This window comes from Anabrus simplex, chromosome 2 (genome assembly GCF_040414725.1).
Source record: "Anabrus simplex isolate iqAnaSimp1 chromosome 2, ASM4041472v1, whole genome shotgun sequence".
In the NCBI taxonomy this organism is placed as follows: Eukaryota; Metazoa; Arthropoda; class Insecta; order Orthoptera; family Tettigoniidae; genus Anabrus; species Anabrus simplex.
In genome coordinates, this window is record NC_090266.1 from 95,491,386 (window position 1) to 95,516,621 (window position 25,236).

A 25,236-nucleotide genomic window follows, 5' to 3' on the forward strand; every position below is an offset into this window, starting at 1 on the left:
AGAAAACAAAAAATACGTGTGTTCCTTTATTTTTAGAGGAGATTCTAAATATCAATTTTTACATGTGCAAACTTTTAAAGTTTTGAAATATACACTCATTTTAAAAATTCACCACCCTTTTCCCCCTCCCATTAATTGGATTTTCCAAAAACAAAAAATACGTGTTTCTTTATTTTTAAGAGAGATCAAAAGTACCAATGTTCATGTCTGTAATATCTACAGTTTGAGATATAAGTACCGGTATCCTGATTAAAGGCTCTCAACCCATTATTCACCCTTTTACACCCCACCTATTCGGATTTACAGAAAGCAAAATATACGTGTGTTCCTTTATTTTTAAAGAGATCTAAAACACCAATTTTCAGGTTTATAATATCTTCAGTTTCTGAGATATAAGTATCATCATTAAATGCATTCAACCCCTTTTTCACCCCTTTCCAGCCCTCCTATTGGGATTTTCCGAAAACAAAAAATACATGTTTGTTTATTCTTAATGAAGATTCTAAATACCAATTTTTACATCTGTAAACTTTCAAAGTTTTGAGATATAGAAACACGCATTTTAAAAATTCACCCCCCTTTTCCCCCTCCCATTAATTTGATTTTCCAAAAACATAAAATACGTGTTTCTTTACTTTTAAAAGAGATTAAAAGTACCAATTTTCAGGTCTGTAATATCTACAGTTTCTGAGATAAGTACCGGTATCCTGATTAAAGGCATTCAGCCCCTTTTTCACTCGTCCTACTGGGATTTTCTGAAAACCAAAAAATACGTGTCTCCTTATTTTCAAAGAAGACTCTAAATACCAAATTTTACATTTGTAAACTTTTAAAGTTTTGAGATATAGATACACTCATTTTAAAATTTCACCCCCTTAGCAACGGACTATCCAAATATCCTCTCTTAGCGAGCACCTACATCTTAATATGAATGGGTTTTTTTTTTTTGCTAGGGGCTTTACGTCGCACCGACACAGATAGGTCTTATGGCGACGATGGGATAGGAAAGGCCTAGGAGTTGGAAGGAAGCGGCCGTGGCCTTAAGGTACAGCCCCAGCATTTGCCTGGTGTGAAAATGGGAAACCACGGAAAACCATTTTCAGGGCTGCCGATAGTGGGATTCGAACCTACTATCTCCCGGATGCAAGCTCACAGTCGCGCGCCTCTACGCGCACGGCCAACTCGCCCGGTTAATATGAATGTATCCCCAAAATTTCATTTCATTATGTCCAGTAGTTTTGGCTCGGCGATAATGAATCAGTCAGTCAGTCAGTCAGGACAAGCTATTTTATATATGTATTTGTGTGTGTGACTGATTGGAAAGTTTCTTATGTCCAATTTGACTAAGTCAACACTGCAAGGTATAGCTTCCTTCTTAATAAAACTGGCTGTGTTGTACAGTATTGTCAACTCTAAGCTGTGAGTGTGGTTATAAACAGTTATCAGATGGCTGCAGGAGTTCATATCTATAAACTCAGAAAACTTATTCAAGGCAACACTACTTCTAACACATGCATTGGGGTATGTGCATAAAAGAAGGAATATAGGATTCTTAAGGAAGTAATATCAGATTTATTGTTTTCTTTTACATGTTGATTCCCATAAGGAACCTTATTTATAATTTTCCAATAACAGACTATTTATACTGGTATTATTAATTTGCTTTATGTCGCACCAACACAGATAGGACCTATTGCGACAATGGGATAGGAAAGGCCTAGGGGTGGGAAGGAAGCGGCCATGGCCTTAAGTTACAGTCCCAGCATTTGCCAGGTATGAAAATGGGAAACCAAGGAAAACCATCTTCAGGGCTGCCGACAGCGGGGTTCAAACACACTATCTCCCAGATGCAAGCTCACAGCAGCGTGGCCCTAACCATATGGCCAATTCGCCCGGTACATCAAATTTTAAAAAATGTGATGTGATGCAGGAAAAATAATGCCGGCTCCTGTTTCAAGATGCAAAAGCCATCCTAAAAAAAACTATACAGGATGGCAGCAAGGAAACCATCACGGCAGTGTCATCCATAAGGACAATGAACAGTATATATGAGAGAATATAAACCAATACATTTACTGTAACTACTCTGAACAGAGAATTCTTTTTACCATCGATTCACATTGTGCCCTATGAATGAAAATCCCTCTGTTTGCCTGTAATAACATACTATTGATCCCATTCTCTGTCAAAATAGGCAACATCTTTACCCCAGGTATTGTATCGTATGTCCTTTCTACATCTAGGAAAATTACCATGACGCTGATAGGAAAAAGTAAAGTTTAAAATAAAACTCAACAATTTGTTTTTATGATAGATAAAACATGACATTTTCTTCTTCTTTCTTCGTTTCGGCCTGCTGTGGACCACGTTATTTCAACCGTTTGCATCTTGAGCTTTAATTCTTCCCCAGTACTCACGCATTCTCGTTCTGTGAGCCTCCTTCCTTTCATCAGTCCACTTCTTGCCTGTTTTCAACTTTGGCCTTTCTTGGAACCTCTTGTATCCCTGGAGCTTTTTCTGGAGAGGAGCACGTTTCTGGATGTCTTCGAGTGTGATTCCTATTTCTTGAAGGTCTTTTTCAACTTCGATAAACCAGGGTCCCTTGGTTTTCTTGTTAAGAAAGTAGGAAAAGATCCTATTGGTTTGTCTCTGTGTGCTCATGCGTGCTATATGGCCATAAAAATTAATCCTCCTTTTCCGAATCGTGTCCGTTATCCTCTCCATTTGCTGGTACAGATCGCTGTTGTGTCGTCTCCTGTACTCACCATTTTCTTTGATTGGTCCAAGTATCTTTCTCAGGGTTTTTCTTTCTTTAGCTTCTAGCTTCTCCATCAGACCTTTTCTGTTCATTGCAAGGCATTCTGCTGCATACACTTTCCACGAACATAACTAGACTACGTTCCAAGTCCAGTTCATTGTAGCCGTGTCACCCCAGTACAGTGTATCAGCACTACTTCCTTCCCGTACAGTCTGTCCGCACTACTTCCTTCTCGTACAGCGTCAGCACTCCTTGTCCATACCGAGTGTCTGTTGTAGTTCTAGTCGTTGTAGTAGTTCTCCGCTGTGATGTCAAACTATATGAAGACCTCTTCTCTCACACGATTTACCGAGATTGATCCTTGCCAGCCAATCATGAGTGATCCTCTTGTCATGACCGTGCCCTGAACTTCTTCTTGCTCCCAAGACATAAACAAACTCTCGGGTGTTCCACACCAGTCATAGAACTTTCCTAGTACAACAAGCTCAACTCATCAGACTGGGATGCCTGCATGAGTCATACAAATTACCGCAGTCCAATATAGCAATGTTTTCCCAGTACAAAACAAATTACTCATACCTACATATGTGGATATCTGCCAGCTTACAAATATAAATGACAAAATATACAAATGAAATACCGATAATAATAATGATAATAATAAATCAAATACTGACAATAATATCTCTCACTTCTACATATAGTGCGAGGGTGTGACATGTACTATCACAAGACAAAGAAAAACCTCAGACGCCATCGACCGTGTGACTGCTGCAGATTGGTAAAAGTGCTTCAATCGTGCGGAAAATCTTCAAACAGACGATTGGGCCAAGGAAATAGTAAGGGAGGAAAGAATGGAGCCATTCATCATCAGTGTAAATGACGACTCGACAGATAGCGAGATGAGGGATGACAGTGACTAAGAAATATTAGACTGCCTTGAAGGTAGAAACCGATTCTTAATTCATTGTAAATTATTGTAAACCTATTCATTAAAGTAGTTTTTTTTCTATATTACTCAGTACAATATACAGTATTGAAATATTTAAAGTTATAATGTAATAAAACTGATACAGATTAATATGTAATCCGAAAGTATTTACAGCGTCCTGCAGCCTGAGCTGGCACGCGGGCGCCGAACTGTCTCAGCTAGCGACATTTACATGATCGCTTTCCAGACCGTTTTCCAGGAAAACTACAAGACTCACGGAAATACGTTTCAGATAAGAAATATAAGTCAGGCGATTTTTTACATTTTTCCTGCAGACACAATTTTATTGGCTGAAGAAATAAAAACTTGGCTGCTTACTGAAATTTTCAATACATGATTCTACGGATTTAAATTTACTCGTTCAAGAATTTATTTTTAATAATAATTTAAAGTGGTTTAAGTGGAAAATAGTTATACCACTGAAATCAGCAGTCTTTTCTGAAGCTTGTAGTATAATTTGTTTTGAAACTTTGAAGTAACATCAGGAGCTTGAGAGAGAGAACAACTTGCCTCGCGCACTGAAATAATGTGTTCAGTTAGACATTTCTTCGCCAGTTGCTACATAACCTTGGCAACAACGTTAATTTCTCTGACCCGCCTAATTTGCTGGCAGCGACTATAAATGCATAATAGTCCGTGAGTAAACTAAATAAATACAACACAGTAAAAGGAAAGTATACTGACCAGGGAAGAGCATGTCCATGAACTGGCAATATGCAGCGCCGGTACATAGTTCCTCAATTTTGGTGAAACTCGAACTCAAACAATCATTTACCCAAGCCAGCATATCATGTCGGCTTAGGTTTTCCGTTGTCACATTTGTTGAATACACATTTACAGCCATAATGAAGGTACAGAACCTAAAAACAAAAAGTAACGTATGAGCAATTACAAACAAAAATCGATTATGTACCAAAATAGAAACAAGTTTGTATTTTACATGTAACCCAAACCACAGGAATGTAACAAAATTTAATCAGCTTTTGTAACATCTAATGGCAGAAGGAAATAGGAGTTATGTGCAGTGTTATATTCCTGTCATATCCCAGGACCTCCCTACCCCAGCCCCAACTTCTGCCCTATCCACACCTAGTTCTGAAAATATCATACATTTTCTAACTATGGTGGTTCAGAATGTCCTACCTTTCAATGGCCCCCATATCCTAACCCGGGTCCAGTTAGCAGCCTGGTTGGTATTCAATACCCACATGGACATTGCATACTTGGGGAATAAAATGCATTTTTTCCCCTTTCATGCAGTTCTATTGATAAATTAGAATAGGTATCAAATTATACTATTTAATTTCGTGTGGCTATTTCTAGCAGAGTGCAGCCCTTGTAAGGCAGTCCCTCCGATGAGGGTGGGCGGCATCTGCCATGTGTACGTAACTGCGTGTTATTGTGGTGGAGGACAGTGTTATGTGTGGTGTGTGAGTTGCAGGAATGTTGGGGACAGCACAAACACCCAGCCCTGGGCCATTGGAATTAACCAATGAAAGTTAAAATCCCCGACCCGGCTGGGAATCGAACCCGGGACCCTTTGAACCGAAGGCCAGTACGCTGGCCATTCAGCCAACGAGTCGCACAAATTATACTATGCTACTATTAGATTATTAAATGCCAACCATGCTCTAAGGGGCACTTCCCTCAATTTGTATGAGCCAGATATTTTCATTTTAAACAAAACTTTTGTCACCCCTAAACAAAAGCCAAGCTTTTCAAAATTTCAGCTCTACTGAGCAGACAGACTGGAAGAGGCTCAAGGAAATGTAACTGTTGGAATTAGAAAGGAAATAACGTGCAAATTACATACATTTAATTTTAATAACAATTTTATTGAATTTTTAACAATAGCGTGAGTCAGGTTTGGTTTATTATGTTCGTTTTGGTTTTAGGTTATGTTTATTTTGAACTATTTATTGTGATGTGACAACCTGATAGAGATTACAAGTAATTATGACAAAATTCATTCAAATTTAGAAGTAGAGGAACCTGATGATTCTGGTCATGCTGAATACAGGAAACAATTCGAAGCATGTTATTGAAGGTTAAAGGACACAATGAAATTACCAGCAGAACACAATGAAGGATATCAGTCAGGTGGTTCACAAATTGGTAGTGCACATAGTCCGTGTAACCCAGCAAGGCCTAGGCAAATAAAACCCACCCTGCCTAGTTTTAATGGTGAATTAGAGAAATGGTTATCTTTTTCAGACTCTTTCAGAGTGATGGTACATGAAAATCAAGATGTACCAACCATACAGAAATTTCAGTACTTAGTATCTTCTTGTAAATCAGCAACCAGTATTCCAAGTATTCCAATCACGGAAAGCAATTATCTTGTAGCATGAAAACTGTTAGTAGACAGATATGAGAATAAGTGCCTTACTGCATCTACCCATATTCAGGAATTAATGTCATTAAAGCCTGTAAAAAGGAAATGTGCAGATGGAACTTGTGAGACATTCTAATTCATTATCAGCAATTTGAAGGCATTAAAGGCATTAAGCATTTGAACCTCATTGCATGAGGTATTATTGATTCATGTGTATCTACAAGGTTTTTACACAAACACTAGAAAGGAATGAGAGTTAAAAATTCAGTAGAAAGGAGCCTTCTAACATTAGGTGAATTACTACAATTTGTAGAAATCAGACATCAGGCATTGGAAAATATAAAACCTGTCAGTCAAATAGGTAGTAAGCAGTCATATCCTACAGAGAGCAGGGATAGTACACGTAAGGCCACTAGGACTAAAAATCCTCAAATGTCGTAACCCACAAGATCACCTATGCATGCTGTAAGGAAAACCATTCATTATTTAAATGTCCACAGTTCGCAAGGCTAAGTATAGAAGAGCGGAAACAGTTGGTAACAACAAACAAGCATTGTTACAACTGTTTACAGAGTTCACACCTAGCTATTAATTGTACATCAAGTTTTTGTAACAAATGTAAAGGGAAATATCATTCACTGCTACACAGGAAGCTTACAACAATACCAATGTACAGCAAAAAAACAACACGGGGCAGACCTGATGACGAAACTGTCACAGTCATACCACACCATTAAGGCAAGGATAAGGTTATAAGTATCCATGTCTACAGCTATGGTTCGAGTTAAGGATGACTACGGCAGACTCCATGCCGGTCACCCTTTACTGGATAGTGGAAGTGAAGCTAACTTTGTTACCGACTCTCAAACTTAAAAGACACAGACAAGTGGTACCAATCCAAGTGATCAATAATGCAGCTGCTAAAGCAAGCCACACTCTCACTGTACATACACAAGCGGTCACCGGTAAGTTTCAAGATATAATTCAATGTTTAGTTCTCCCACACACAGATATCATGCCTCATTATTACTTTGAGCATAACATTGGAACTTGCCCCAGGATATCGATTTAGCAGATCCTACATTTCTTATCAGCCTGGAAACAGACATGCTATTGGGAGCAGGGATTTTCTTAAACCTCTTGCAGAACAGGAGACTGATTCATCCAGGATATTACCCAATATTACAAGAAACAGAACTACGGTGGATCTTGTCAGGACAGGTCCAACAAGCCACAGAGGGTGACACTCTAGAAATAAATGCCTGCTTCATGGAATACGGGGAATCTGAAGAACACTTCAAAGAACATACTAGCAGGGATGAGAAAGTAAGATATGTTGTTCGTCTGCCAATAAACAAGGATTGTGAGTAATGAGGGGGCTCATACATTCATGCTACCACACTGTTGCTACAATTGGAACGCCGTCTACACCGACAGCCACAGCTTCGATCGGAGTACAAGTTCATGGAAGAATAGGAAGGCTTAAGGCATATGAAACTTGTCCATGATGAAGAGGGTGATCATGAAGGCACGTATTATCTCCCTCATCACCCAGTTATAAAGGAACTGAGTACATCCACAAGAATGCAAGTAGTTTTTGATGCTTCACTAAAAACCACTAGCGGTATCTCGCTCCAAGATAAGTTGATGGTAGGCCATACAGTGCAACAGGATCTATATTCAATTGCTTTGAGATTCAGAACACACCCTATCGCATTAACTACTGATATATATTGAAAATGTGTAGGCAAATTAGAGTTTAACCACGTAACATGGGACTTCAGCATATACTCTGGCGTACGTCACCCAATGAGACAGTGAAGATTTATGAGCTTCAGGCGGTCACTTATGGTATAGCATTTGTACCCTTTCTAGCAACTAAATGTCTGCAACAGCTCACCAAAGACGAAGGATGTAGATATCCACATGCAGCAATGGTCCTCCGAAGGGACTTTTGATTGATTGATACTTGTTTAAAGGGGCCTAACATCTAGGTCATCGGCCCCTAATGGTACGAAATGAGATGAAATGACAAATAAAAACCCCAAATCCTCCACTGACCATAATTCAAAACTGAGGACGAAGAATGAATGGATATGAATGTAAAACGATCAGTGGAACCGACCCACAGTGCCTCACATGCACAGAAACTGGCATAAAACAATAATATTACTGACCGAGGGACTGCTTCTATAGCACGATGCTGAATCTATGATGCTTGTAGTCGAAAGGAGTCCAAAATCCAGAAGCCTAGCTGCCCTTAAAAGGTTTGCAGCAAGAAGAGGGAAGAGTGCGCATATGTAAAGTGACAATGGAACAAATTTCATTGGAGCAAATCAGGAACTACAGGATCTGAGAAAAATGTTCCTGTCAGAATCATTCAATCTATGACTTCATGAGCATGCAGCAGCAGAAGAGCTAATCTGGCATTTCATACCTCCAAGTTCACCTCACTTCACCGGTCTGTGGAAAGCAATTGTGAAATCCATGAAATACCATTTTAAACATTTATTAGGAAATAATATGCTGACATTTGAGGATTAAGATAGAAGCTTGCCTTAACTCCCGTCCTTTAAGAGTTCTGTAAGATGAACCTATGGACCCAAATTATTTATCTCCTTGTCATTTTTTTTTTAGTACACCTCTCGCCTGCCTAACCGAGCCTGATTTAACTGACCTGCTCTTGAGTAAATTGTCCAGATGGCAGTGACTGCAGGCTATGCAACAGCAGTTGTGGAGAAGGTGGTCATCAGATTACCTCAATTCATTGCAGCAGAGAAAGAGGGCAACTTCCAAAGACAATCTGCTGCCTGGAGCAGTGGTGCTTATTCATGAGGACAACCTACCTCCTTCACAGTTGTGTATGGGAGTCGTCATCAAAATTCACCCATGCAAGGATGGGGTGAGAGTGTGATGATGTTGCAAACCCAGGCAGGCACACTTAAGTGTCCTGTTCAAAAGTTGGTCTTACTGCTTACTCAGTAGGAAGTCTAAGACAATGGAACAGTGTATATAATATTAAAATTTACTGACAATGAAACACTGTACATAATATTGTAATTTACTTGTATTATTGTTGAATCTGGTAGATTCACGAGGGGGGAGGAAGTATGCTTGAGTCATGTTTGGTTTATTGTATGTTTAAGATATGTTTGTTTTAGTTTATGTTTATTTGAACTATTGTACTGTGGGTATTGGTGTATTGGAACAGTGTGTTGGTGAGTTAGCACAACATGGTAACAGAATACAATCCATTTTTTAATTACAGTAGTTTCAATCATGCCAAAGGAACAGTTAACAAGTCATGCAGTGTGAAATAATGTAAACATATGTAAATATAGCATTGTGTTATAAGTGTGTGAGTTATTAAGCCCAATACACCATTTGCCATGAAACTTTTGCAGTCCTATGAGCATGACTAGCAACATTAAGGGAAAGTTGTGGCAAATGCTATCATTTAACAATTGCTAAATGGATAGAACTGCACTCTCATTGGCAAAGCGCAGATAAATTCCCATATATTGTCTGCCAAGAAATCACTATGATGGTGCACACCTTTCATTAAACATACTTGTACTCTAGGACTTGAAACTTTCAACCGATCACATTTTATGTCAGGAAGTGTACAACTGAATTAACTGAATATTATTTTAATGATGATGCTTGTTTAAAGGGGCCTAACACCTAGGTCATCGGCCCCTAATGGTACGAAATGATGATGCTAGTGCCTTTACGTCGCACCGACACAAATAGGTCTTATGGCAACTATGGAATAGGAAAGTGCTGAGTTGGAAGGAAGCGGCCGTGGCGTACAGCCCCAGCATTTGTCTGGTGTGAAAATGGGAAACCACAGAAAACCATCTTCAGGGCTGCCGACAGTGGGATTCGAACCCACTATCTCCTGGATGCAAGGTCACAGCTGCGCGCTCCTAACCGCACGGTCAACTCGCCCAGTAGGTACGAAATGAGACGAAATGGAATGACAAATTAAAAGTCCAAAATCCTCCACTGACCAGAATTTAAAATGTGAGGATGACGAATGAATGGATATGAATTTAAAACGATCAGTGGAACCAACCCACAGTGCCTCACATGCACAGAAGCTAGCGTAAAACAATAGTATTACTGACCAAGGGACTGCTTTTATAGCACGATACTGAATCGATGATGCTTGTAGTCGAAAGGAGTCCAAAATCCAAGTCATCGGCCCCTCATAATGGTACTTATCGCTACAAAAGTAGAACCATGGTATTTGTCACATTGCAGTACTAATCAAGAGTAGCATAGACTTGCGGTATTGCACTGTCGTGTACCGACCTCCTCGGGGGTTCGAACCGGCGGACTGTCAGATGAACGGCAGCCGGGATTCGCAGCCGAGATTCGATCTCAAGGTGTCAAGGGAAACAAACTAGTATTAGAATAATAATCAGTGATATGAGACACCTTGTAGTATCAGAGTAACTGTATAATAATTATAGTCAGATTTAATAGTTGGAAGAAAAAGGGAATATTTCAAGATGGTACATGTAGCACAGAGCAGAGAGTTTGTGAAATGTGCCTACGAAAACATGTTGACAACAGCGGAAGCTTGTTTGTTTGATGTGGACAAATAGAGTTGGTATGCGAACCGGGCAGCGAGCCGGCAAAGAAACAAACCCAGTACAGTTGCACTTTAGAGAGACAAGTAAAGAGAAGTGCAAAGTGAGAAAGAGACAGTAGTGCTCAGAGGGCAGCACATACCGCGATAATTATTTGAGAATAATTAGTTGAGGGCGCCACCGACTAGGTGAGCAGCGAAGTAACGCCCATAAGACCCAACCCCTAAGGTAGTGGGAAGGGATCAACCTTTGATTCTAGGAGAGCAGATATAACCCTACGCCAAGAAGGCGCGGGGCTCTCTCCCGATCAGTGATTCGTACTTTCAGGACCAGGCTCTTTGGAACAGTTGATTGCATCAGTAGGATATAAGTGCCACAGGGCAGATTCAGATGTTTGCGTGTCGGTAGAGTAGGCGCGTGGAACAAGCTCTCCCTTCAGATTAACACATTCAACTTGTAAATATATTGTATATAGTAGACTTAGTCGACCTAGGTAATAAAAGACAGTGGAGAATATTCATTCTTTCATTTCGTGAGTTGCAGGACAGAGTCGCACCTACAATTACCTCCCTACTTTCCGCTCGGCAGGACAGGTAATACGTCAACTCAACATCCAACTGCCTGGTGACCAACCTACGAGAACGTCTCGCAGGACAGGTAGGTCACGACAGCACACATTATAGTACTACTCACAGGTAATGAAATTCGCACATGTATTACACGAAGATAGGAAAACTTAAAAGGGTCCACCTTTTCAATACAAAAATGTTATAGTTTATTTATAACATATATTTGCACTTGGAACTAGTTTCGACGCTGTTTGGCGTCATCATCAGCCAAAATGTGGGAAATAGGCTAGCATGTAGGCATTTATATTACACAAGGCGTTACATTAAACAATACACATCTTACAAGGAGATAAAAACAGGGACGAATATAGAAACAAATGAATCGTTGAGAAAGCAAAAGTTATACATATTAAAAATAACCTTAACCACACATCTTGCAGTGCAAAAATATTCGTCTTGAATGATTCCTGAATACAAAACACACGTGCGCACATTTCTGAAGAGCCAGTATGCAGGAAAAAGTAAAGTGAAACCTAAAGAGTTCTTCTGAGAAGAGTTCATCATTTTTTCTATGTTCCGACTAACTAATGAAGTCTCCCTTGAGTTCCTGATAAATGCATCATTGAGAAAGCAAAAGTTATACATATTAAAAATAAGCTTAACCACACATCATGCAGTGCAAAAATATTTGCCTTGAATGATTCCTGTGTTTCGCACATTGCGGCGCCACTGACAGGAAACGCAAACCTATGGTGTTAATCACCTAAGTGCACTAACTACAGGGACTCGTACTAACAAAAGAACCTGCACAAAGCTCACTTCTCCGCGCATTCTCTTCGAGTGGATGTCTGACATCATAGGGAGTAGTGGAGGGGGTCACATGCTGTCTTGCCACCGTACTGTGCACACTGTGAAGCGCGGTTACACAAGAGTTCCGCTGTCACTTCTGTATCCGTTTTAGCACTCTTGTTGTTTTGTCAGTTTTATTCACATTTCTTTCTTTAGTTGTATTAATTATAGTCCTATAACGCCTTCGCGTGCAGCGTGTACTGTATTGGTAAATGTTTTTATGTATATAGTGTTGAGCAGCGTTACCTAGCGACCTTCAAGGGTCATTACTCATTACGGAGCACATTAACCAGGTGAATAAACTAAATTCTTGACTGTGTAAAAAACAGAATTAGAAGTATCGGCAGTTGCGCAACTGCTATGCCAACACACACATCTAAAGCTGCTCAGCAGCGAAATAATTGACGGCAGCCCAGTCTTTCAGCTATATAGTGGTGTGTACCGTGTTATTTTAGTGAGAGTGTCATTTGAATGTACAATAGTTATGGCGGCTACTTCAAAGTCTGGTGGCAAATCTGGACGGCATGTAAGGGGACAAGCCAGAGAAATAGTATATAACGTAGTTGCTCACTTACGAGAACAGAAAACAGTTCATAAACTGAATTATAATGTAGTGGCTTCAACAAGTGAAGCAACAGGGGTTTCAAAGTCACTGGTGAAACGTATTTTAGTGGAAGGGAAGAAGTCTATGGCCAAAGGTCGTTTGCATTTTTCTACACCTGATGGCAAGAAAACAGTCCACAAGAAAAGGATCGAAACAGACGACTTCACAAAAGATGTGATACGTCGAGAGAAAAAAAAGAAAAAAAAGAAAAAAGAAAAAAAAAAGAATTTTACATGATGAAAAAACTGTACCTACACTGGACAAATCGAAGAGTGTTAAAATCGGAAAAGATACTTGACTGTAGCAGAGAGTATCTTCGACGGTTATTTTGTGTTGTTCATATTATGTCCTCTGTGTGTACGCTTGTTGGAACAGTATACTTTTATTTATTTTTATTTTTAAAAATATGGTTTACAGCTTGGGTATTGTAAGTAGTTCCATTTAACTCAATGCTTAATACTTTTGGCCACTTAACATTTACTTTCGTTCTTTTAATTGCATTGCGTTTCCGGCTTTAATGAAAGAATAACCTCAATCGAAGAGCCTGACTGCAGTACTTGCAGTATGTGTTAACGCCAGCTTGACAGCCGGCATGTCTGTCAGCCAGCTGCGCGTGTGCTTGTCCTTGATTCGTAGGGTAATATCGGGATGAACCGAAACAAGCTGTGCAAACTGAAGGTGCCGAGGGTTCTTTTGTTTGTTGTCGGTTAATATCCCGTGGTGTTCCTCATATAGTGGGTACTAATCATAGGCAAGCCAGAATCAAGGGTTCCGTCATCCCATAGTATAACTCAGATAGTGCTACTTATCACATGTACTGTAAAAGCCGTTGCGCTCTCCTTTGCTACTAATCACAAACCTATTTGGCAGATAACATAGTGGTACTACGCGCAAGGAAAAGCAACCCCGTGGTGTTCCCCACATGATGGTACTAATCACATGGAGTTTCATGATTCTAATATAATAATCCCCTAGTTGCCCCTTTTAGTCGCTCTTACGACAGGCAGGGGATACCGTGAATGTATTCTTCGTCTGCATCCAACACCCACAGGTGGTGAATATTACTTTTAAAACCTTGTAAGTCACACATTTTCATGTTATATAAGAAAATGGAAACTGCACAGTAGAAACACTGCAAGTCTGATGAATAGATTGGATGTGACGACACTACAATCTTTTCCTTTCATTTTGAAACACTGAGTCGTTGACTTGTAGGGTTTCTAAATGTAACATGATTCACTGCTAGAGTGTGTTCTGTCTAGTCTGCCTGCCTAGTCAGCTGTTTTATACAAGCAGCTTGTTTGACTCTGCATAAGAGGTTATGGTATTTCTGTTGGATGTCCAGTAACATCTGGAGAAATACAAGTTTCTGTGATCGGACCACTTCACTGTATGGTCTTGAGCTCCAGGCTGAGTCTCATCATCAATGGCCCAATATGCTGACGATACTGTGCTGTACAGGTGTGTTAAAGAAATAAGGAAGACACTTGCTCTACAATCTGACATGGAGAATTTGTCAATGAGTAGGTCCAGAAATCCTGTCACCAATAGTTATAAACTAAGGAAAAACAATTTCGTAGTGCATTAGTTTCAACATTACTTGGCATAACTACCTGAGACAATCTAGTGGAATATACAGTGTGAAGAGGCAAGGTGCAAGGCAACAAAAACCCTGGGGTTCCTGTATAGGAAATTTAATAGGCTTCAGTCCATGAGCAATAAAGTCTGCTTATCTTCGCTTGGTTCGGCCTGTATTTGCCTAAGGTTTACCTTCTTGGCATCCCACAACAGCGGAGAACATGAGCAGGCTGCAGAGAGAACTGTGCCGCGTCGAGAGGCTAATTAACAGTCACCCGTCTCCCATCCAATAAGGTTACCTTCCACTGAGACAACAGCCAAACAAACTGACCTGATCTTTCTCCGGAAATCCTTTTCTGCCTCCATAGAAATTAAACCCTTCTAATCCCTATCGTTTGTTTATCGCTCAGCTCAGTGAGGCGAAGGAGTTACCTTCACCTGCCTTTTAGCAGGGTTTTATTGGCGTTCTGCAAAGCTATGGAACTCGTCGTCTGGGGATGCCAAGAACTTACCTCTTCCAAAATTTCAGATGTATGTAAAGAAAAATGTAATTTAATCGAATGTCTGCAAGTGTGTGGGTAAATGAGTGAATAACAGATTAGTAGAGTGAAAGGAAGTAGGCCTATGTGAACAAAGGAAGTATAAATTAAGTATACATGTATATATTACACAGTATTATTTAGGTACTTCGTAAATATTGTAAATAAGATCTAACCATAAGATAGGTCTAGGGAACATTTCATATGTATCAATCAATCAATACTGATCTGCATTTAGGGCAGTCGCCCAGGTGGCAGATTCCCTATCTGTTGTTTTTGTAGCCTTTTCCTAAATGATTTCAAAGAAATTGGAAATTTATTGAACGTCTCCCTTGGTAAGTTATTCCAATCCCTACCTCCCCTTTATATAAATTAATATTTGCCCCAATTTGTCCTCTTGAATTCCAACTTTATCTTCATATTGTGATCTTTCCTACTTTTATAAACGCCACTCAGACTTATTCGTCTACTAACGTCATTCCACGCCATCTCTCCGCTGACAGCTCAGAACATACCACTTATTACATGTGATAAATATCATTCTTGATCCGTACTGATGATATTTGATTGGAATAATCAATACAATAAGTCTTGTATTAGTTGAATTTACTTTGGCATGTTAACTAAATTCAAGGCGAAACATGTACCATTTTAGTTAACATGCCAAAGTAAATTCAACTAAGACAAGACTTATTGTATTGATTAGGTGGTGAAATCAATAAATTAACTTACTGCTATTATTCCAATCACATACCACTTATTGCAAGTGACTAATCTCATGTTTTAATCCGTATTGAAATCTGTTGATATACAATAACAAAGTTTTATTATGAATCCACCTGTTCCAATACATTGTAATGTTGTCACATTTAAAATATCTTCATTAGTTAAAAAGTTATATATGGGACATGTTTCGCTCCCTTACAGAGCATCATCAGCCAAATCTGAATCTCAATTGTTATGTATGTAAATAATGACTTAAGAACTACTAGACCATTTTTCACAAACTTAAAACTTACTCTATTAGAATATCATAAAATACAACATCTTTGTATACATGCCTTAATTACATGTGCTTAATAGGAAGATACATTAAAATTGTGAAAGAAAGAGTACTAAAATATTAAATAAAATAAATATATATCATGTCTGGATCTTAGAAAGACGTGAAAAATCAATCTTAGGAGCTAAATTTGAAAATTTTCTTGGCAATGAGATTTGGTAAAAAAGTTATTTATCCCTTGTGGATAAGAGTCTATAAAGATTCAAATTTATCGTCAATTTGATGATTGAACTTGTGACAGGATAAATGTTGGTAAGTTATTCCGATCCCTAACTCCCCTTCCTATAAATGAATATTTGCCCCAATTTGTCCTCTTGAACTTACCAACATTTATCCTGTCACAAGTTCAATCATCAAATTGACGATAAATTTGAATCTTTATAGACTCTTATCCACAAGGGATAAATAACTTTTTTACCAAATCTCATTGCCAAGAAAATCTTCAAATTTAGCTCCTAAGATTGATTTTCACGTCTTTCTAAGATTCAGACATGATATATATATTTTTTAAATTTTCTTTAATATTTTAGTACTCTTTCTTCCACAATTTTAATGTATCTTCCTATTAAGCACATGTAATTAAGGCATGTATACAAAGATTTCGTATTTTATGATATTCTACCTCCTCTGCGAACCATGTGACCTTGCCGCGGTGGGGAAGTTTGCGTGTCCCAATGATGCAGATAGCCGAGCCGCAGGTGCAACCATATCGGATGGGTATCTGTTGAGAGACCAGACTAACGAATGGTTCATCGAAAGGGGGGTAGCAGCCTTTCGGTAGTTGCAAGGGCGGCAGTCTACATGATTGACTGATACGGCCTTGTAATAATACTCAACATGGCTTAGCTGTGTTGATACTGCTACTCGGCTGAAAGCAATGGGAAACTACAGCCGTAACTACCTCCCGAGGACATGCAGCTCTCTCTGAATGAATGATGTACTGATGATGGCTTCCTCCCGGGTAAAATATTCTGGAGGTAAACTAGTCCCCCATTCGGATCTCCGGGTGGGGACTACACGAGAGGGGGCGATCATCAGGAAGAAGGATACTGACATTCTGCGAGTCGGAGCGTGGAATGTTAGAAGTTTGAATCGTTGTGGTAGGTTAGAGAATCTGAAAAGGGAGATGGATAGGCTAAAGTTAGATGTAGTTGGTATAAGTGAAGTACGTTGGCAGGAAGAACAAGATTTTTGGTCAGGCGACTACCGAATTATCAACACAAAATCAAACAGGGGAAATGCAGGAGTTGGTTTAATAATGAATAAGAAAATAGGGCAGCGGATAAGCTACTACGACCAGCATAGCGAAAGAATTATTGTTGTCAAGATAGACACCAAACCAATGCCCACCACAATAGTGCACATCTATATGCCTACTAGTTCAGCGGATGATGAAGAAATCGAAAGAATATATGAGGAAATAGACGATTTAATTCAATATGTAAAAGGTGACGAGAATCTAATTGTGATGGGAGACTGGAATGCAGTGGTAGGCCAAGGAAGAGAAGGTAGTACAGTAGCAGAATTCGGATTGGGACAAAGGAATGAAAGAGGAAGTCGGCTGGTTGAATTCTGCACTGATCATAATTTAGTCCTTGCCAATACTTGGTTCAAACGCCACAAACGACGGCCGTATACGTGGACGAGACCTGGAGACACTGGAAGGTATCAAATAGACTTCATTATGATTAGGCAGAGATTCAGAAACCAGGGGTTGGATTGCAAAACTTTCCCAGGAGCAGACGTGGACTCTGACCACAACTTGTTGGTCATGAAATGCCATCTGAAGTTGAAGAAATTGAAGAAAGGAAAGAATGCAAAAAGATGGGATCTAGACAAGTTGAAAGAAAAGAGTGTGAGAGATTGTTTCAAGGAACATGTTGCACAAGGACTAAATGAAAAGGCTGAAGGAAACACAATAGAGGAAGAGTGGAGAGTCATGAAAAATGAAGTCAGTAGGGCGGCTGAAGAAATGTTAGGAAGGAAGAAAAGATCAACTAAGAATCAGTGTATAACTCAGGAGATACTAGACCTGATCGATGAACGACGAAAATACAAGAATGCTAGAAATGAAGAGGGCAGAAAAGAATACAGGCGATTAAAGAATCAAGTGGATAGAAAGTGCAAGGTAGCTAAGGAAGAATGGCTGAAGGAGAAGTGCAAGGATGTCGAAGACTGTATGGTCTTGGGAAAGGTAGATGCTGCATACAGGAAAATCAAGGAAACATTTGGAGAAAGGAAATCTAGGTGCATGAATATTAAGAGCTCAGATGGAAAGCCACTTCTAGGGAAAGAAGACAAAGCAGAAAGATGGCAGGAGCATATCCAACAGGTGTATCAAGGTAACGATGTAGATAATTTGGTTCTGGAACATGAAGAGGCTGTTGATGCTGATGAAATGGGAGACCCAATTTTGAGGTCAGAGTTTGACAGAGCTGTGAGTGACCTAAATAGGAACAAGGCACCTGGAATTGATGATATTCCCTCTGAATTACTGACTGCCTTAGGAGAAACCAGCATTGGTTTAGTGTGCAGGATGTATGAGACAGGAGAAGTCCCATCCGATTTTCGGCAGAATGTTGTTATACCTATTCCCAAGAAAGCCGGTGCTGACAGGTGTGAAAACTACCGCACCATTAGTTTAGTATCTCATGCCTGCAAAATTTTAACACGTATTATTTACAGAAGAATGGAAAAACAAGTTGAAGCTGAGTTGGGAGAAGATCAATTTGGCTTCAGGAGAAATGTAGGAACACGTGAAGCAATCCTGACTTTACGTCTGATCTTAGAGGATCGAATCAAGAAGGACAAGCCCACGTACATGACATTCGTAGATCTAGAAAAGGCATTCGATAATGTTGATTGGAAAAAGCTATTTATGATTCTGAGGATGATAGGGATCAGATACCGAGAACGAAGAATTATCTACAACCTGTATAAAAATCAGTGTGCAGTGATAAGAATCGAGGGCTTTGAAAAAGAAGCATCAATCCAGAAAGGAGTGAGGCAAGGCTGCAGCTTGTCCCCTCTCCTTTTCAATGTTTACATAGAACAGGCAGTAAGGGAAATCAAAGAGAAATTTGGAAAGGGAATCACAGTCCAAGGAGAGGAAATCAAAACCTTGAGATTTGCGGATGATATTGTTATTTTATCTGAGACTGCTGAAGATTTCGAGAAGTTGCTGAATGGTATGGATGAAGTCTTAGGTAAGGAGTACAAGATGAAAATAAATAAGTCCAAAACAAAAGTAATGGAGTGCAGTCGAATGAAGGCAGGTGATGTAGGAAATATTAGATTAGGAAACGAAGTCTTAAAGGAAGTAGATGAATATTGTTACTTGGGTAGTAAAGTAACTAACGATGGCGGAAGTAAGGAGGACATAAAATGCAGACTAGCACAAGCAAGGAAGAGCTTTCTTAAGAAAAGAAATTTGCTCATTTCAAACATTGATATCGGAATTAGAAAGATGTTTTTGAAGACTTTCGTGTGGAGCGTGGCATTGTATGGAAGTGAAACATGGACGATAACTAGCTCAGAAAGAAAGAGAATACAGGCTTTTGAAATGTGGTGTTACAGAAGAATGCTGAAGGTGAGATGGATAGATCGAATCACGAATGAAGAGATACTGAATCGAATTGGTGAGAGATCGATTTGGCTAAATTTGACGAGAAGAAGAGATAGAATGATAGGACACATCTTAAGACACCCAGGACTTGTTCAGTTGTTTTTTGAAGGAAGTGTAGGTGGTAAGAACGGTAGGGGTAGACCACGGTATGAATATGACAAACAGATTAGAGCAGATGTAGGATGCAATAGTTACGTAGAAATGAAAAGGTTGGCACAGGATAGGGTGGCATGGAGGGTGCATCAAACCAGTCTATGGACTGATGACTCAAACAACATGATATTCTAATAGAGTAAGTTTTAAGTTTGTGAAAAATGGTCTAATAATTCTTAAGTCATTATTTACGTACATAACAATTATTTGAGATTCAGATTTGGCTGATGCTCTGTAAGGGAGCGAAACATGTCCCATATATAACTTTTTAACTAATGAAGATATTTTAAATGTGATAACATTATAATGTATTGAACAGGTGGATTCATAATAAAACTTTTGTTATTGTATATCAACATACCACTTAGTCGAGCAGCTCCTCTTCTTTCTCTCAAGTCCTCCCAACCCAAACTCTGCAACACTTTTGTAACGCTACTCTTTTGTCGGAAATCACCCAGAACAAATCGAGCTGCTTTTCTTTGGATTTTTTCCAGTTCTTGAACCAGGTAATCCTGGTGAGGGTCCCATACACTGGAACCATACTCTAGTTGGGGTCTCTGTACATGAGGGCTCATTCGTTTTCTCTAGACCTTAAATATTTATGAACAGAAATTGTGGCAAATAAATAATATTATAATACTATACTACATCTTCAACAGAAGACAGTGATATTACCTATTAAAAAAGAAGGGAATTACACAGTGATTTATATAAGTGTAACATGACTGAGAAAGTAAAAGAGAAACAAACATCGTATATGAGCTACAAGGGAAAAGAAGTACATCCAAGTGATCGATATATTCCTTGCAAGTAAGTGGTGTTAACTAAAAAATGTTTTCAAACCTTACCAAGTTGAAAAAAATAAGTTTTCTTTATGTTCTTTGTAAGAGGTGAGGAAAGGACTGTACTGAAAAATTTCCGGACTATAATAAATCCATACTAAATTTATTCAATTTTCCACAAAGAATGAACAGAACGCTCATTTATAGACTCTGTGACTTCTGTCGGCATACAAACAAGAAGGTCTTGTCAAGAACAGTGGAAAAACAAAGAATGAAAGACATACCGTTTGTAAAAAATGAATTTTGCATCTTACATGGGGTTAGTTCTTTTCTTTGCTAGTTGCTTTACGTCATATCGACACAGAGAAGTCTTATGGCAACAACGGGATAGGAAAGGCTCAGGAGCTGCTATTGGCTTTACGTCACAATGACACAGATATGTCTTATGGCAACAATGGTGCAGGAAAGGGCTAGGACAGGGAAGGAAGCAGTCACGGCCTTAAGGTACAGCCCTGGCATTTGCCTGGTGTAAAAATGGGAAATCACAGAAAACCATCTTCAGGGCTACCAACAGTGGGATTCGAACCCACTATCTCTCGGATGCAAGCTCACAGCCGAGCAGCCCTGACCGCACGGCCAACTCGCCCGGTACATGCGGTCAGTGATGACCGGGTTCGCCGGCTATCTAATTTATTGCATGAAGGATTTTTTTTTACAAGTTGCTTTACGCCACACTGACACAGACAGGCCTTATGGCGACAGCGCAATAGGAAAGGACTAAAAGTGGGAAGAAAGCGGCCGTGGCCTCAATTAAGGTACAGCCCCAGCATTTGCATGGTGTGAAAATGGGAAACCACGGATCATCTTCAGGGCTGCCGACAGTGGAGTGCGAACCCACTATCTCCCAAAAGCAAGCTCACTGCTGTGCACCCCTAACCACACGGCCACCTCGCTCGGTGTGTCAAGGAAAAGCTCCTAATGATACACAAGGATTAGGCAGGCTATTACATGCAAATCCTGGGAATGTAGCAGAGTCTATAAAAACTTGCATTGCATTGTATCCTGTAAAAGAATCACACTATGCTTGAAAGGAATACAAATACTTCAATGAAACATCCAGTAGTGTTTCAATACATACAGTAATCTTTTACTAGTTCCTCACAAGTTAAGTCCCTACCTAGGCCCATTTTGTTGCTTAGAAAAGTAAGACTGTCTACTCGATCACGAATGAACCTTTAGGCAATATGGAGTAAACGTTCCAGTATCTACAAGGACAGCACTTCAAGTTTATAGAACATAATAAAAAATAATTTGGAATAACCCATAAGAATTGTTTTCAAAAGAACTGGCAAACATCAGATTTATCTGCTACTCGAGTCACAAAATAATACATCAGATACCCTAGGACGTGGATAATTTATACAGAAGTAGTTCTTAGAACAGTCCAGAAATTTACAAAATCCTACTAGGCTCAATATCACTTATGCCCCAAAATGCAATAAAAAAACTAAAGATTCCTAATAGCAATTACATTCTGTCCAACAACACTCAATCACTACTGATCTGCATTTAGGGCAGTTGCCCATGTGGCAGATTCCCTATTTGTTGTTATCCTAGCATTTACTTAAAAGATTCCAAAGAAATAGGAAAAATTATTCAACATCTCCCTTGGCAAGTTATTCCAATCCCTAACTCCCCTTCCTATAAACGAATATTTTCCCTCGAATTCCCGCTTTATCTTCGTAATGTGATCTTCCCAACTTTTAAAGACACCACTCAAATTTATTGGTCTACTGATGTCATTCCAAGCCACCTCTCCACTGACAGCTCGGAACATACCACTTACATTGCAAGTATTACCCGCACACTTTTTAGTGATAGATGGATAAAAACTTGCATTGCATTGTATCCTGTAAAAGAATCACATTATGCTTGAAAGGAATACAAAAACTTCAGTGAAACATCCAGTAGCGTTTCAAAGTGCTGAATCAGTCGACCTTGGTTATCTTCGAGATTCGTATTGGCAACTTTTGAAACACAAACTATGAATCGCTTATGCATCGCTGTGCGACATGTGGCGTACACTTTACGTACTAGTACTGTTGTTTACACAGCAAAACCAAACTATACAATTCATTCCAGGAACAAGATTTGCATCAAGAAATGTTATATGTGTATGTGACACAGTTTGTTGGCTTAAGATACGGGTTTCGAAAATTCATATCGATTCAATTCAAATTTAATTTCCATTCAGTTGGCAGTATTAGTGGAACCAGGAGAGCTCCCTCCTTACTCCTCACCCCGGTACAAAAATCTATCACTAAAAAGTGTGCGAGTAATACATACCACTTAAGTCGAGCAGCTTGTCCCCTTTCTCCCAAGTCTTCCCGCCCAAACTTTGCACATTTTTGTAATGCTACTCCTCTGTCGGAAATAAACCAGAACAAATCAAGCTGTTTTTCTTTGAATTTTTTCCAGTTCTTGAATCAAGTAATCCTGGTGAGGGTCCCATACTCTAGTCGGGGTGTTACCAGAGACTTTTTTGCCCTTTCCTTTACATTCTTACTACAACCCCTACATAACCTACTAAACCATGAGCAGAGATCTATACCCTTTATTTACAATCATATGCAATTACCCCAATGAAGATCTTTCCGTATATTAACACCGGGGTTCTTACAATGAGCCCCGAAAGGAACTTTCACCCCATCAACACAGTAATTAAAACAGAGAGGGCTTTTCCTATTTGTAAAACTCACAACCCGACTTTAAACTCCGTATATCGTCATACCATTGCCTTCTGTCCATCGCACAACATTAGCAAGGTCATGTTGCGGTTGCTCACAATCTTACAACTTATTTATTACTCTGTACAGACTAACATCATCTGCAAAAAGCCTTATCTCTGATTCCACTTCTTTACTCGTATCATGGATATACCGTATATAAGAAAACAAGGATCCAATAATACTGTCTTGAGGAATTCCCCTTTTAATTATTAGGCCTACAGGCTCAGATAAAGATTCGCCTACTCTAATTCTGAGTTCTATTTTCAAGAAATATAGCCACCCATTCGTCACTCATTTTTCTAGTCCGACTGCACTCATTTTTGCCAGTAGTCTCCCATGATTTACCCTATCAAAAGCCTGGAATCCCTATGTATAAAATCAAACAATACTGATACTGTAGGTACCCCGAAGTGGCGGAATGACACGAGATTTTAAGGTTAAGCAAGAACAACGCAATAACAAGCATCATTTATCACTCGTTTCATACAATCTGAGACCAATTTCACACTTCAACAAACGGTAACTGTCGTTATTCCACATTCCAATGTATGATCCTATAATAATCAGACGCACACACCCGGTAATATTGCAACCGTAAGTTTCTAAGTTCTTTAGGAGTAAATGGCAACAGTTTATTAACAAATCACTCCCAGTTTCTACAAAAACAAACATCTCTCACGTAGAACCATTCCTCAGGCAAATACAATATTACGATCAACAATATGAAATAAGTTCAATCACCTGGTTAGTACACCCTCATTTTTCCGGCTTCAATTTCTTAAATCAATCATACCCACGCTATATTTACACTGCGATAAAATAAACTGGGAATGAGAAATTAAATATATATTCGATTATCCCCGTTGAAAACTAATCCACTTACCTATAAGAAAGAAATACTTGACAATTTTGTGTCCTAACACAGGGCGGACCCGTTCCAAAAACGATACCCAAAGACGATCCCTACAACACGTCGAACTATGACATGGTATTCAAATGTCAGGTGCAGCCATGGAATAAATAGTCGCGGCAAGATGCCCTACTACCGGTGATTCTCACCAGGATAGACACTAATGTCAATGTAAAGATTTCCAGTCTGTCAAAACACTGCTTATAAGACATATAATACACAAGTGTCCAAAAGTTAAGCATCATCATTAAAAGTGGCCATTGTTGTTGTTTGAGTCATCAGTCCATAGACTGGTTTGATGCAGCTCTCCATGCCACCCTATCCTGTGCTAACCTTTTCATTTCTACGTAACTATTGCATCCTACATCTGCTCTAATCTGTTTGTCATATTCATACCTTGGTCTACCCCTACCGTTCTTGCCACCTACACTTCCTTCAAAAACCAACTGAACAAGTCCTGGGTGTCTTAAGATGTGTCCTATCATTCTATCTCTTCTTCTCGTCAAATTTAGCCAAATCGATCTCCTCTCACCAATTCGATTCAGTATCTCTTCATTCGTGATTCGATCTATCCATCTCACCTTCAGCATTCTTCTGTAACACCACATTTCAAAAGCTTCTATTCTCTTTCTTTCTGAGCTAGTTATCGTCCATGTTTCACTTCCATACAATGCCACGCTCCACACAAAAGTCTTCAAAAACATCTTTCTAATTCCGATATCAATGTTTGAAATGAGCAAATTTCTTTTCTTAAGAAAGCTCTTCCTTGCTTGTGCTAGTCTGAATTTTATGTCCTCCTTACTTCTGCCATCGTTGGTTATTTTACTACCCAAGTAACAATATTCATCTACTTCCTTTAAGACTTCGTTTGCTAATCTAATATTTCCTACATCACCTGCCTTCGTTCGACTGTACTCCATTACTTTTGTTTTGGACTTATTTATTTTCATCTTGTACTCCTTACCTAAGACTTCATCCATACCATTCAGCAACTTCTCGAAATCTTCAGCAGTCTCAGATAAAATAACAATATCATCCGCAAATCTCAAGGTTTTGATTTCCTCTCCTTGGACTGTGATTCCCTTTCCAAATT

The 25,236-nt window shown here is 39.3% G+C and overlaps 1 protein-coding gene across 3 annotated transcripts in view; it reads right to left on the reverse strand.

Annotated features, from left to right (window-relative positions):
* The window catches only part of Eb1 (microtubule-associated protein RP/EB family member 1), a 175,766-nt gene extending 151,526 nt beyond the window's left edge, over window positions 1–24,240 (reverse strand). Inside the window, exons 1-2 of one of the 3 annotated variants that reach the window (XM_067140329.2) lie at window positions 24,117–24,240; window positions 4,434–4,609 (exon numbers count right to left, since the gene is read on the reverse strand). In XM_067140329.2, coding sequence (XP_066996430.1) covers window positions 4,434–4,593 — 160 coding nt within the window. In that variant the 5' untranslated portion in view covers window positions 4,594–4,609; window positions 24,117–24,240. Of the gene's footprint in view, window positions 1–4,433; window positions 4,610–20,023; window positions 20,049–23,974; window positions 24,000–24,116 lie in introns of those variants that run through there. The other 2 variants (XM_067140330.2, XM_067140331.2) reach the window with 2 other exon arrangements.
* Window positions 24,241–25,236: the final 996 nt, after the last annotated feature.